The sequence below is a fragment of the Diabrotica virgifera genome, chromosome 2, assembly GCF_917563875.1.
Source record: "Diabrotica virgifera virgifera chromosome 2, PGI_DIABVI_V3a".
NCBI classification, from domain to species: domain Eukaryota; kingdom Metazoa; phylum Arthropoda; class Insecta; order Coleoptera; family Chrysomelidae; genus Diabrotica; species Diabrotica virgifera.
In genome coordinates this window covers 58,810,073-58,823,720 of record NC_065444.1, presented here as the reverse complement: position 1 = coordinate 58,823,720, position 13,648 = coordinate 58,810,073, and the positions used below count along the sequence as shown (strand labels likewise).

General features: G+C 31.7%; 1 protein-coding gene across 2 annotated transcripts in view; it reads right to left on the bottom strand.

Annotated features, from left to right (window-relative positions):
- Positions 1-13,648, bottom strand: part of LOC114337792 (jmjC domain-containing histone demethylation protein 1-like) — a 286,565-nt gene that overhangs the window by 131,590 nt on the left and 141,327 nt on the right. For both annotated transcript variants that reach the window (XM_050643685.1, XM_050643686.1), the window contains exon 3: positions 6,729-6,948. In XM_050643685.1, the coding sequence (XP_050499642.1) occupies positions 6,729-6,948 (220 nt within the window). The remainder of the gene's footprint in view (positions 1-6,728; positions 6,949-13,648) is intronic.

Sequence of the window (13,648 nt, the reverse complement as noted above, 5' to 3'; positions counted from 1 at the left end):
AACGCAAGTACATTATTTTCTCAGTAATTTTAAATAGAACACCTTAATTAATAACTTGCTCTGAAAAATGAAAATATCTCGAAAACTAACAAATTTAGGCATAGGGAATATTATACAAAAATTAAAGTACGGTAATGATACTTTTCGATGGTGATATAAAATAGAGGGTGTTCCATTTAAAATTTCTAAGAAAAGAATGTACTTGCGTTTTGACTCACCCTGTATTCGATATAAAGAAAATTAGCAATATCAACCATTTTTATAAATTTTGACAATCAACAAAAAAATATAGCACTAATAAACCATTGCTGTTGTGCTTATTTTTATTTATACAGGGAGCTGAACTTGTTACGTTTTTCATAAAAAAATTGGTTATAACTTTGTAAAAGCCCTATATAACATAACAAACCTTTATTTTGTGATGGGAAAGTTAAGAGAATTTCGAATATAAAATATAGGGTGTTCCATTTAAAAAAATATAAGTTTGGTTTGCCAGTATGTTATCGAATACCCTGTACTTTCTAACTAATTTCGTAATATAAAGCTGAAAGTTGGCTACAATTTTTGTTATCGCCTTTTATTGCTATATATTACTATAGCGGATCTACTGAGCTTTATCACACTCATCAATCACCCTGTATATTGAATTTAAATTATTTTAGGACGAAACATTTTTTTGTCATTACTTTTTAAACCACAAAACTGTCTGGTAATTATAGTTCATATTTCTAATAATGTTTAAAAAGTAATTACAAAAAAAAATTTTTGTCTTACAATAATTTTAAATTCGATATGTTTACCTGTACTTACAAATGTGCTGCGCAGTAATGAACGCAACCTGTATCAGTAGACAGATGGCCGGTACGGTGTTCGAGGAAGCATAGGGAATAATACATTAAAGAACCAGTTGCCTTAAAATAATTTTTTTCCGACGTTGCCTAGCTCTTGGTCGAGAGGTAATTTTACAAACTAGTGTTATTGTTATCAAAACAATTGAGACTCAATTGTTTTTTCAAAATTTGCAGTTAAAATATTATGCTTTCTATATAAATATAAATGTTTATAAATCGAAAAACTTTGATCAACATCAACAGAAGTTCATACATAGTTCATTTTTAAATTTGTTGGACAGCAGTAGTTCAAGATCTGATACAGGATCACCTCTAGGAACTATCGCAACTTAAATAATGGTCCTATCTATGCCCCAACTTTACATAAATAAATTTTTTTTGTATGTCTTACGACACACGAGTAATTGAAGTTACGAGTAATGGTATGCGTACCAGAGAGGCATTATTCTCCTTCAACGTGCTGACACAGATATGTTTGGATGTTAACCGTCCTCTTTACGTCTGTTTTATAGACTACAATAAAGAATTTGATAAAGTAAAACATGATCGACTTATGGAAATTCTGAAAACGAAAAACCTAGATGAAAGAGATTTAAGACTAATAACACACCTCTATTACAATCAGGGAGCAATAGTAAGAATTGAAGAAGAAACGTCTAAAGAAATGGAAATAAAGAGAGGAGTCAGGCAAGGCTGCATACTATCACCTCTATTATTTAACGCTTATTCTGAAGAGGTAATGCGAGAAACTCTGGAAGATGAAACAGCCGGCATAAGAGTAAATGGAATCTTAGTTAACAACATCCGATATGCAGATGATACAGTAATGATAGCTGATAGTTTACAAGACCTGCAAAGACTCATGAGTGAAATAGTAAGGTGTAGTAGGGAGTACTCTCTCAATATCAAAAAGACGAAGTTTATGAAAATTAGTACAAACAATCATAATACTAACGAAATCTTGATAGTAGAGGGCCAGCAGATCGAAAGAGTAAAAAAGTACACTTACCTAGGAACACTTATAACAAAATGTTACGTATACAGTGTACTATAATATGGAGTGGAATCATGGACGTTAAATGTAGAGACAATGAGACGACTTAACGCCTTTGAAATGTGGACCTATAGAAGAATTATGAGGGTTTCCTGGGTAGATAGAGTTACGAACAACGAAGTACTGAGAAGAATAGGTAAAGAGAAGGAAGTTGAACTTACAATTAAAGAAAGAAAACTACAGTATCTCGGACATGTGAAGGGGGGGGGGAGAGAAGTATGGCATCCTGCGACTCCTAATGCAAGGAAAGATAGATGGCAGAAGAAGCATCGGAAGAAGACGAATTTCATGGCTGAAGAACCTGAGAGAATGGTTTGGATGCAGCTCAAAACAACTATTTAGAGCTACTGCCTCAAAAATTAAAATAGCTATGATGATTGCCAACCTCCGTAGCGGAGATGGCACCTAAAGAAGAAGAAGAAGTAATTGGACTTCCTCGCACTAATGCCGCACACTGTATGTAAATAATGTGTTAAGACCTACTCGTATGTTAAATAGTTTGTGCAACATTTAACTTAGCACTTCGATTATAATTACCAAATAACCCGTTTTCTAACCAATTTCATTTCATTAAATAGACTCTATCGATCTGATTAATATTACTCTAATTGGGCGGATGAATGCTCATTGGAGTTTACAAAAACAACCCTACCAATCAATCTCATAATTACCACAAACGTGTTCAGGAATGTTTTCTTGGCAATAAAAAAGCACAGCCACCGTTTTTCCCTTAAATAAAACCAATCCCGACCAAAATGAGTTTACACTTTTTTTTTATAACATCCGTAAGATTCTCAAATCGATACATAAATGCCGAGCTGACAATATTTCTTATAAAAAAATGCATCTAGCTAACGGAAATTTTAGTTTTGTTGACTTATCTGATGAATTATGGAGAATGAAAATCAATGAACACTTAGCAAACCTTTTGTTTTTTGCTTCATCCTATTATTCGCAGTTCCGTCGTATGCTTACTGTTTCTGTTTTCTGTGCCGGTGTTTTTTTATTGTGACAAAAGTGTTGGGAGTTGGTCTTTTATGTTGTGTATCCATTTTTTGTAGTTATTTTATACAGATGAACGCTTCAGGTGGAGTGAAAGTAGACCGTGGACCTTAGTATTTTTATTGCCTTTAATATATTCAGTGGATATTTAATAAAGAGATAAGACTTTACAGGAGACACACAAATTACATTGGGGAGAGATAAACACTTTTATCACCAACCGTCACTAAAGTCAGTCATTATTGTACTCATTTGCCCTCATTTGCCCTCATTTGCGGCAGTAAAGTAACACTTTATTGTACTGAAAGAAGAATTTTACTTTACCTGCCGTGATTAATCAAATTAACCGAGATTGAATGTAAGTGGTCGATGGCAGTAATCGAATGGCGAGTATTTGAGTGGACTTAAAATTTATTTACTTTCATTATTATAAATATTATACACAATTTGCGATATTATCAATTAAATTTGTGTCTAAAAGTGAAATTCTGTAGTATTTTGTAATTATATTCATATAAAATAAATTAAAACGTTACCGATTTAGTAATTATTCAATATTGATAACTATCGATTAAAAATCGAAAGCGGCCATCTTGCAAGTTATCTGTCATCACTGTCATGAAATTATTATGACGTCTAGAATTTAAAAAGTTTTTAATAAATTGTAAATTGCAAGTAAGTGTTAAAACCAATATCAAATTATGTTGGCAAATATTATTTTATATCAATAAAACACATGAAAAAAAAATATCTTAACCGATTGTCAAATATACCAGCAAACGAGAATTACGAGAAGTAAACTCAACTTTCCCAGGGACATATTATCTGAGCTTCTTAGAGACAATACAAATATCCACAATATCTTACAGTTTTTAACGGAAATAGGAATAAAAGACATTTAATTGAATCACAAATTTTTCAGGTATACTTTTTGTTAGTACATATGTATTTACTTAATATTATAATCTCTTTTTATTTTTAATATGTATTTTCCATTGTTGTCGTTTATAACCCCAGTGGTTCGGACGACATTAAATTAAAAATCTCGTATGTTACTCGTATGTTACTCGCCTGTTACTGCCTAGTAAAAACTCGTATGTTACTCGCCTCGCTCGCTACGCTCGCTCTTCTCGTAATATCAGACTCGTTCGATAAAGAGTCACTTTACTGACTTGGTACTTAAATAACTATTATTTTTGTTTAGGCTCTTTGTTCCTTAGCAATAAGTATGTATATATTAGCAATTGTTTGTTTTTAATTTTAATTGTAGGTACAGTATATTTCAAAATATTTTATAAAACCTTAATCTTAAGATTATTATAAAGTCATTTGTATTTGAATGGTGTGGTTAGGTTTTCGGTCAAGGTAGAAATTAATAAATTTTTTCTACAAACGTGTTAAACATGCAATTTTTAGCGCTCCATAGGAGCCTTAAAAATGTCACTCTAAAGCATTGGGTGCTTTAAAATTTTTAAGGCACTGCAGTTAAAAGTGAAATGTCAAATTTTGAAAGCAAATCCGGATTTCCTCGGCAACAAATCTAGGATAGCTCGACTGGCCGCTACCTCTATCTTGAAATTGATCTTTTTCTACGATATTTTCTTGCCTTTTAACCAAAAATCCACAACCACGCTTTAAAAAACTAACAGACGTCTGACAGATGCTTCAAAACTTCCGTAAGCATCTAAACATTCCGTATATGTATTTGGAACCTAGGAGTTTTCTACTGGTTCTTTGCAGCACGCGGTCATATTTTAACCAATAGGCGGAGAGGTTCCAAAGCATATATACGGAATGTTATTCGGTGCCAAATTCATATACGGAATGTTAAATATTCGTAATGTTCAAGTGGAAATCGGTGGGACTGTGCATTTTATCAATGAAATAAGATATGTCTCAGACACTCCAGAAGCCGCTAACGATAAAATGTTTTAATCATCGCATTAATCATTGTAAATGAGTCGACGGATATTAGTACAGTGAAAATAATAAGACGAGAAGTGGACGATAATTATTATAAAGAATAAATTTTAAAGTTTTTTCTACTTTAATGACAAAAAGCAATGCAAGCTCATTAGCAGAAACCAATTCAAAATTACTTTGCACATCATATGTGAAACAATATTTGGTTGAAAAGTCTCATTTTTGTTGGCACAAATATATATTAATTTGTCTGGACTAAATTACAGTTCTGTTTATCTTGTTACTATCAACATTAACACAGTGTTGTCAAACTGAATTTTGTTATTTTGGGTGTAAATTTTTTCCACGGATCTCCGAGGATACAATACACCGAAAAAGATAAGTTTTTATTAGAGTCTTTTAAAAGGAGATTGATTTTAAAATACTTGTTACTGTATTATTAAATAAAAATAAAACAATTATAGTATTTGGAATGTTATTTGGTGCGAAATTCATATAGGTACGGTATGTTAAATATTCGTAGAACAAAAATACGATTTTTATTAAAGCCAGTTAAAATGAGACTAGTTTTTAATAGTATATTATGCAACGAGAATTTAATGATGGTCATTATGAAGCGAGTATAAGGGGTACGAAACGAGCCGCCTAGCGGCGAGTTTCGTATAGAGTACCAGCTTCATAATGATAATTAAATGCAAGTTGTATACACGTTTTTTTCTATGATCATTCACAAAAAAAATATATTCGAATTTATTAATTTTGTAACGCAAACAAATTAAGTAGTTTGTCAGTATGACAGTTTGTTTACATATTGAGAACTGTCAAAGCGTATGTATTTGACTCGCCATTGGTTACTGCGCGTATGTCACCTTTTTTCGCAAATGTCATATCGCGATTCTATTGGTTAAAAATACTTCATTATGATAGCTATCATAATTGATATATTATAGTATGAGAATAGAAAAATTATTGTTAATGTATTATTAAAGATCCACAAGGAAAAAGGTTTTCCTGTAGTTGGCTGTATACCATATACTCGTAATACAAAAAATCGAATAAAGTCCTTTATAAAAGGTCTATATTTAAAATCCCTAAAAAGGGCTACATCACAGAACTAGTTTTCGATTAGTTGACCAATCATCATCAGTGCTTTCCTAAAATGAATATAACCTTATAAAATGGTGCAAATGTTTTAAAATTTTGACTACGGTTAAAAAAAGTTGTAGGTTATACTCACGTGATCTTACATGCTAACCACCAAAATATTTGTAATTATGTAATATATGTAAATAAAATTTGTAATATTATATTTTGGTGGTTAGCATGGTAAGGTCACGTGAGTATAACCTACAACTTTTTCTAACCGTAGTCAAAATTTTAAAACCTTTGCATCATTTTATCAGGTTATCAGATTATTTTAGGAATGCACTGATGATGATTGGTCAACCAATCGAAAAATGGTTCTGTGATGTAGCCCTTTTTAGGGATTTTAAATATATACTTTTTATAAAGGACTTCGTTCGTTTCTTTTTTTGGATTCGTTTGAATTCGTTTTTTTGTATTATTAAAGAATTAAACATACTAAACAACACGTGAAAGTCATTAAAAATTCTGAGAAAGCGAAAAGTCAAATAAAGAAATATATAAAAAAAAACCTAAGTTTTCAATCTAATAGCACATAAAACAACACCCAAAAATGCTATTGTACATCCTACCAGACCGAAAACAATCGGAACCTTCTCTGGTAACACCTCCGAGGCTTCTACAATTTGCAAGCCATAACGGACACTGAAGACGTCTGGAGAGACCGAAACGGACGTTTGGGGATGGTGGATCATGTCAGAACCGAAATGAAACATAAGCTGTCTTTAATTAATATTATTGCTAAGTTGACTTACCCAATCCAGTCTTTTCTTTGAAGAGTAATGGCGTACTGAAGCCATGTCTTTGGAAATATGCGACGTTTAATTCGCTGCCGTGCATTTCTTTGACAATATTGTGTGACGCGAAAGCAGGGTCTTCGAGTTTTTCCTGTAGATTGAAGGTCCGAAGACCTTCTATTTCTTCTTCGCCTACGGCCCAGTCTTCGGAATATAGTTTCTTTTGTTTTCTTTCTCTCTGTAACAAATAAAACCAGCGATCAAATACAAACAGAAAAATGGAAAAGTCGATAAGTCTAAATTATTATATTCTTAAATAATATTTAATTAAAAAAAGTTAATAATACGTAGTTCAATAATGGTTCATTTGGAGCAGATTTTATTGCATCAATGCAAAGTCGCAAATATTTGTTTCATAAAATATTTAACTTTTTAAGTAATTGGTTATATGCACAGCGGAACAGAAAGCTACCATAGTCGATAATACAGGGTTGCGAAAAAGTCTGGCAACACGGTAATTTCTCGGAATCCGCTAGAACGATTTTTATGTATTTTGGTGGGTGAGGGTCTTTTAATGCGGCAGATATTATAGTGGCAATTACATTGTTGTCAAATCTTTCGTTTTTCTGTAAATCTAATGAACTTTCTTATTTCAAATATAGAACACCCTGTATATTTTTTGCGTGTTGGAATTCTTAAGCGATACTGATTATTTTTCATATGATATTCCCTATACCTAAATGCCATAATTTCGGAGTTATTGCTATATTTATTAAAAAAAAATTTAAACAATTTATAAAAATCCATTTTTTTCTGCCCGGGTGGACAATATTTTAGGTTCCTTGGACCATTATGAATAAAAAAGGTCTGTTGTAATTTTCCTCTAAAGTTAATCGTTTCCGAGTTATAAACAATTTAAAACTGAAAAAAATCGAAAAATGATTTTCTAGGTTCAAAAACACAAGTAGAAAATATTACTTTTGAAACAACAAAATGCCTAAATTCAAGTTGAAGCCTTATTTTATCAGTTACCGATAAGCAGTTTGGTCTTGTTTCATTTTAAAATAATATTTTTTAGTCGTTAATGCAACCCATCGCCCGTTCTCTCATATGCGCTTCATTAATAATTAAAAAAAAACAACAACACTTTAGAATGAAACGTGCCAAACATTCTTATAGGTATCTGATCGAAGAAGGCTTGATCTTGAATTTATAGTCTAGGCGCCAGAGGGGTCACCGTGTCATATTCAATTCTGATGGACAAACTCAACCTTTTCTTATGGATTTTTGGCTGCTGATTACGAATTTCGAGGGGGGATTTCGATCCGAGTGGTCAAAAAATTGTTATAAACAATTTAATTGTTTATAAATTGTTTATAAGGCTCTGGCATATAAACTAAAAAAAATAAAAAAAATGTTTTAAATAAAATTTGTTCCTTAATAAAAAACGAAGAAAAAACCCTTTACTAAACTTAAATCTAACAATTATAACTCAAGCTATTGTAAAATTAGTGCACAATGCAAATTGCAAAATAAGTATTTTTCGAAGCTTTATCAATCGTAACTCGGCTTCTACTCATGCAAATGAGTCTTAGAAGGTGTCGTTTTAAAGCTTAATTAACAGTCTTCCAAACAAAGTTTGCTAAATTACTTGATCTTCATCAGTTTTAAAGTTATACCCGTTTGAAGTTACAATTTTCTTAAAAATATTGTACATTCATTTGTTTATAAGGATTTCAAGCAAATTTGAGCTATAAACATTTATACTTTAATGAACAATAATGATAGAAAAACTCAAAAGGAACAATTTGAGGTTATGAAAATGTTCATAAGTTTATTTTTGGCCAAGATGTCGATATTTAATAGCGTGGCCTATGAGGCGCAAGATCGGCTCACTGCGTAAGGTTCACGCGCTAACTTCTCGATGAAAATTATAATTTCTATGTATACATACGTTATCTTCATTTTTCATTTTTGAAGATCCTAATAAAATTTTATCATATAATTCTTATAATTAAATCATCATACTGTACCTCGTATCACCTTTCATTCTATTTACTTTGTCTACTATTTTTTGCACTAAATGAGAAAAAACATTAAAAACTAATATTTCAGAAGTATAACTAAAAAGTAAGTTGATATTCTTTATTAATACTATTTTTACAAACATTTTTTTTCATGCATCTGCAAATCTGCATAGAGATATACAGGGAATATCAGCTTTTTTACATCTGCATAAGTTCTTAGCGAAATTTTAACAGTTACATGGTGGTACAAGTCTGTTCTTGTAGGCAGTAAAACTAAAACTTTTTGAGGCTTCAGAGTCTAATTATATATATATATATATATATATATATATATATATATATATATATATATATATATATATATATATATATATATATATATGATATCCATATAAAGTGGATCTAGTTCTTTTGCAGCATCATCAAGGCCCGTCAATTGTGTGTATGCCGCCACATCATAAATGCTCGTTTTATATGCAATGATGATGCTGAAAACAACTCGATCCATTTTTATATGGATACCACATATTGGCTCATTTGCATGCGTAGAAGCCGATTTACGATCGATAAAGCGTCGAAGAATACATACTTACTTGACTGTGAGCCAATCTTGCGCCTCATAGCGCGCCATTAAAATATCGACATCTTAGCCAAAAATAAACTTACGAACATTTTCGTAAGCTCAAATTGTTGCTTTTGAGTTGTTTTATCATTATTGTTAATTAAAGTATAAATGTTTATAGCTCAAGTTTGCTTGAAACCTTTATAAACAAATTAATGTACAATTTTTTTGAGAAAATTATAACTTCAAACGGGTATAACTTTAAAACAAATGAAGATCAAATAATTTAACAAACTCTGTTTGGAAGCCTCTTAATCAAGCTTTAAAAAGACACCTTCTAAGGCTCATTTGCATGCGTAGAAGCCGAGTTACGATCGATAAAGCTTCGAAAAATACTTATTTTGCAATTTGCATTGTGCACTAATTTTACAATATCTTGAGTTCTAATTGTCGGATTTAAGTTTAGTAAACGGTTATTTTTTCGTTTTTTATTAAGGAACAAATGTTATTTGAAACATTTTTTTATCTCTTTTAGTTTATGAGCCAGAGCCTTATAAACAATTTATAAACAATTAAATTGTTTATAACAATTTTTTGACCACTCGAATCGAAATCTCCCCTCGAAATTCGTAATCAGCAGCCAAAAATCCATAAGAAACCGTTGAGTTTATCCATCAGAATTGAAAATGACACGGTGACCTCTATTTGGCGCCTAGACTATTAGGTAGTTTGTAATTTCAAAAATTATTTTTTTTACTTGTGTTCTTGAATCTTGAAAATCGTCATTTTTCGTTTTTTTCAGTTTTAAATTGTTTAAACTCGAAAAAGATTAACTTTAGAGAAAAATTACAAAAGACCTTATTTGTTCCCAATGATCCAAAGAACCTAAAGTAATGTCTACTCGGGCCGAAAAAATTGATTTTTATAAATTGTTTAAAATTTTTTTTAATAAATGTAGCAATAACTCAGCAATTATGGCATTTAGGTATAGGGAATATCATATGAAAAATAATCAGTATCCCTTAAGGATTCGAAAACCTAAAAAATATAGAGGGTGTTCCATTTGAAATAAGAAAATTCATTAGATTTCCAGAAAAACGGAAAATTTGACAACAATGTTATTACCACTATAATATCGGCCACATTAAAAGAGCTATAAAAATCGTTCGAACGGTTTCCGAGAAAATAACGTGTTGCCAGACTTTTTCGCAACCCTGTATATATGACTTATTGAAAGTCAGGGCTGTTTGGGGTTCCATCCCCCATATAAAGGCACGCATCCATTACGTTGGTGCTCCGTGTAGCTGCTCCAATGAATACGGCATGCGCTCCTCTGTATATAAACCGGATCGAGGGTGAGCGCCGATCGGGAGCACCAACGTATCCACTATGTGGAGCAGCTACACGGAGCACCAACGTAGTGGATACGTGCCTTAACAAGATAACCTGTCCACGTATTAGCATATTCATGTCGAACGCATTTTTTTCTATTTCTTTTAAACCATTTAACTTTTGAAGATCCCCTTATCGCTTCCAAGCATTCAAAAAAGGCTGCCCAAACCTTAGAATACGAGTACTATGTAGATACATATTGATTATAATTATTGAACATTATTTATAATCTATTCCTTCTTCTTCCTACATTATTGATACGCCGATGTCTATTTTAATTTGGGTTTTAGCCTTGTTGTCGGACCACCTTTTCCTCAGGCGTCCTTCCGATTGGCAATCTGCCACTTGCTATTCTTACTGTTCTGTTTTCTGTCATTATTTTTGTATATTGACTCCATTGTGTTTTTATTTTTTTTTGTCTAATTTCCCCTAAATAGGTTTATTGCCCCTATTCCACATCTCTTCTTAATTATTCACTTCATATTCTATATATTAGCGATTGGTTTGTTCTTTCTCTTAAGTTCATCTCTGCTGTTTCCAATAATCTTTGTGTTTTGGCCGCATCCGCACTTGTTTCCGCGGTGTACGTCATTATTGGCTTTTATTTGTTTAATTATATCCAAGTTTTCATTTCCATTGTAAGCAGGGCGCGAGGATATATATCCACTGATATATATCATGATATATATCGTGATATATATCATGATATTTATATTATATATATCATGACATGATATATATCAGTATTTTATTTCGTACCAATTTTCGCCTCATTTTTTGACAAACTTACTGGACCATCGTTTTGGGAGAAAGACTTAAGTCGACTTTACATTACATGATTTATCATGTGATTTGTCATATGATTTGGTCATGGAGTGAAATTTACATGTTTACACTGTGTGATTTGTCATATGATTTTGCATTGTTTATACGGCTCGTTTTGTCATAAGCATTGTCATGCGGCTCGTCATGGGAAAAATCATATGACAAATCACATGATAAATCATGTAGTGTAAAGTCGACTTTACTGCCGAACAAAAAGAACAGGCTTATGAATATTTAAATTCAATCAACAGAGATTATGTTCCCAATAAAACACTGAAAAACGTTTGTTTTCTATACTTCCACAAAATTTATTACAACTATGTTATTACTACAGCTGTTTCGGCAAAGTGCCTTTCTCAAGTGATATATTTTACAATGTGTTTGCCTTTTTAAGTCTTTAACTGAAGAGGTTGAGGAGTGGGGAGCTGTTTGTCTCGAGTTGGTCATTCAGAATTATATCTGTATTTTTCAATTTATTAATTTCCATTGATTCTAAAAGTGATAGCTTAAGGCCTTTATTTTGAATATGTAGAATTTGAAACTCTTCATTGAAAGAATGATTATGATCTAGAAGGTGAAGTGCGTATGTAGAAGTGTCTGTTTTTCTATTGTTGAAAGCCCTTTTGTGTTCTGCTATTCGTTTGTCAAAAGTTCTGCCAGTTTGACCGATGTAAGTTTTCGGACAGTCACCACACGTTTTTCACGACAAAACAAACGTTTTTCAGTGTTTTATTGTGAGATAAAATGAACTTCCATCAAGTAACGGTCGAATCCATCAGATTATGTTCCGTTTGTAGTGGCCCTAACTTCGAAGTTAAACCTTTTCCGTCTTTCATGTATGGTCCAAATTTCAAAAAAAAAACATCTTCATTCTTATGATGGAAGTCTGTTCCAATCGCTGAATCTGTTTGGCCTGATAAAAACATATTTCTCGAACGAATTAACCAATTACTTACAGCAGTAGCCTCAACGGCAGGCATTGAAAGGTGCTTTTCAAGTTTTGGACTTGTGCATTCCAAATTACGAAATAATTTAGCAACCGAAAATGCTGCTAAACTATTCATGTTTAAATATTTAAACAGTTCTTCCTACCAAAAACATGACAATTTGGAATGGATTTGGCCTGAACAAGAAACTGAAAGAAGGGAAAATGAAGAGGCAGAATTAAGTCCAATTAAGCACCAATAATGGGTGCTTTACTGGTTTTGGTTCAGACACTTCCCATGTTGAACCATCATCTTAATTAATTTTCTAAATTTTGATTTTGTTTTTTAAATGTTCAGAATTTTAAGTTATTTTGGAAAAATAGAAATACCTATATGTTTATGTTAATGTTTTCAAAATTTTTAGTTAATTTAGTTGTTACTTGGATACTCGTATTATTTTGTTTTCTGTTTATGTGACATACTACGTACGTTTATATTTTTGTATAAATATATCTTTTATACTGTTACATTCTACATTAAGGTGATACAGTAGCGATCAACAGGTAGCAAAAACGCGTTCCAAGATTGCGGCTGTAATTTTGAATATTTTTTCGAGATATTTGGCACACGTATTCGCAATATAATAAAGAATGGCGGTACAGAGCCCAATTTGAAAAATATATTAATGTGTGGAAATTACTCTGTAATTAAATACAATATTAAAAAAACGAGCCTGTACCGCCATTAAGAAGAACAAAAAATACACTTTCTTCAAATAAACTTTTTTTATCCGATGCCTAGATTTTGTGTAATTTTGGAACTACTAAAATTTTTTATTTCATTAGTAGTTCCAAAATGACACAAAATCTAGGCATCGGATAAAAAAAGTTTATTTGAAGAACGTGTATTTTTTTTTGTTCTTCTTAATGGTGGTACAGGCTCGTTTTTTTTAATATGGTATTTAATTACAGAGTAATTCCACATATTAATATATTTTTCAAATTGGGCTCTGTACCGCCATTCTTTATTATATTACGAATACGTGTGCCAAATATCTCGAAAAAATATTCAAAATTACAGCCGCAATCTTGGAACGCGTTTTCGCTACCTGTTGATCGCTACTATTTCCTCTTAATGGCCGGTTGCCCCAACAGATCTTAAGCTTAAGTCGAGAATATCATAAGAATTAATATAATATAATTAAAA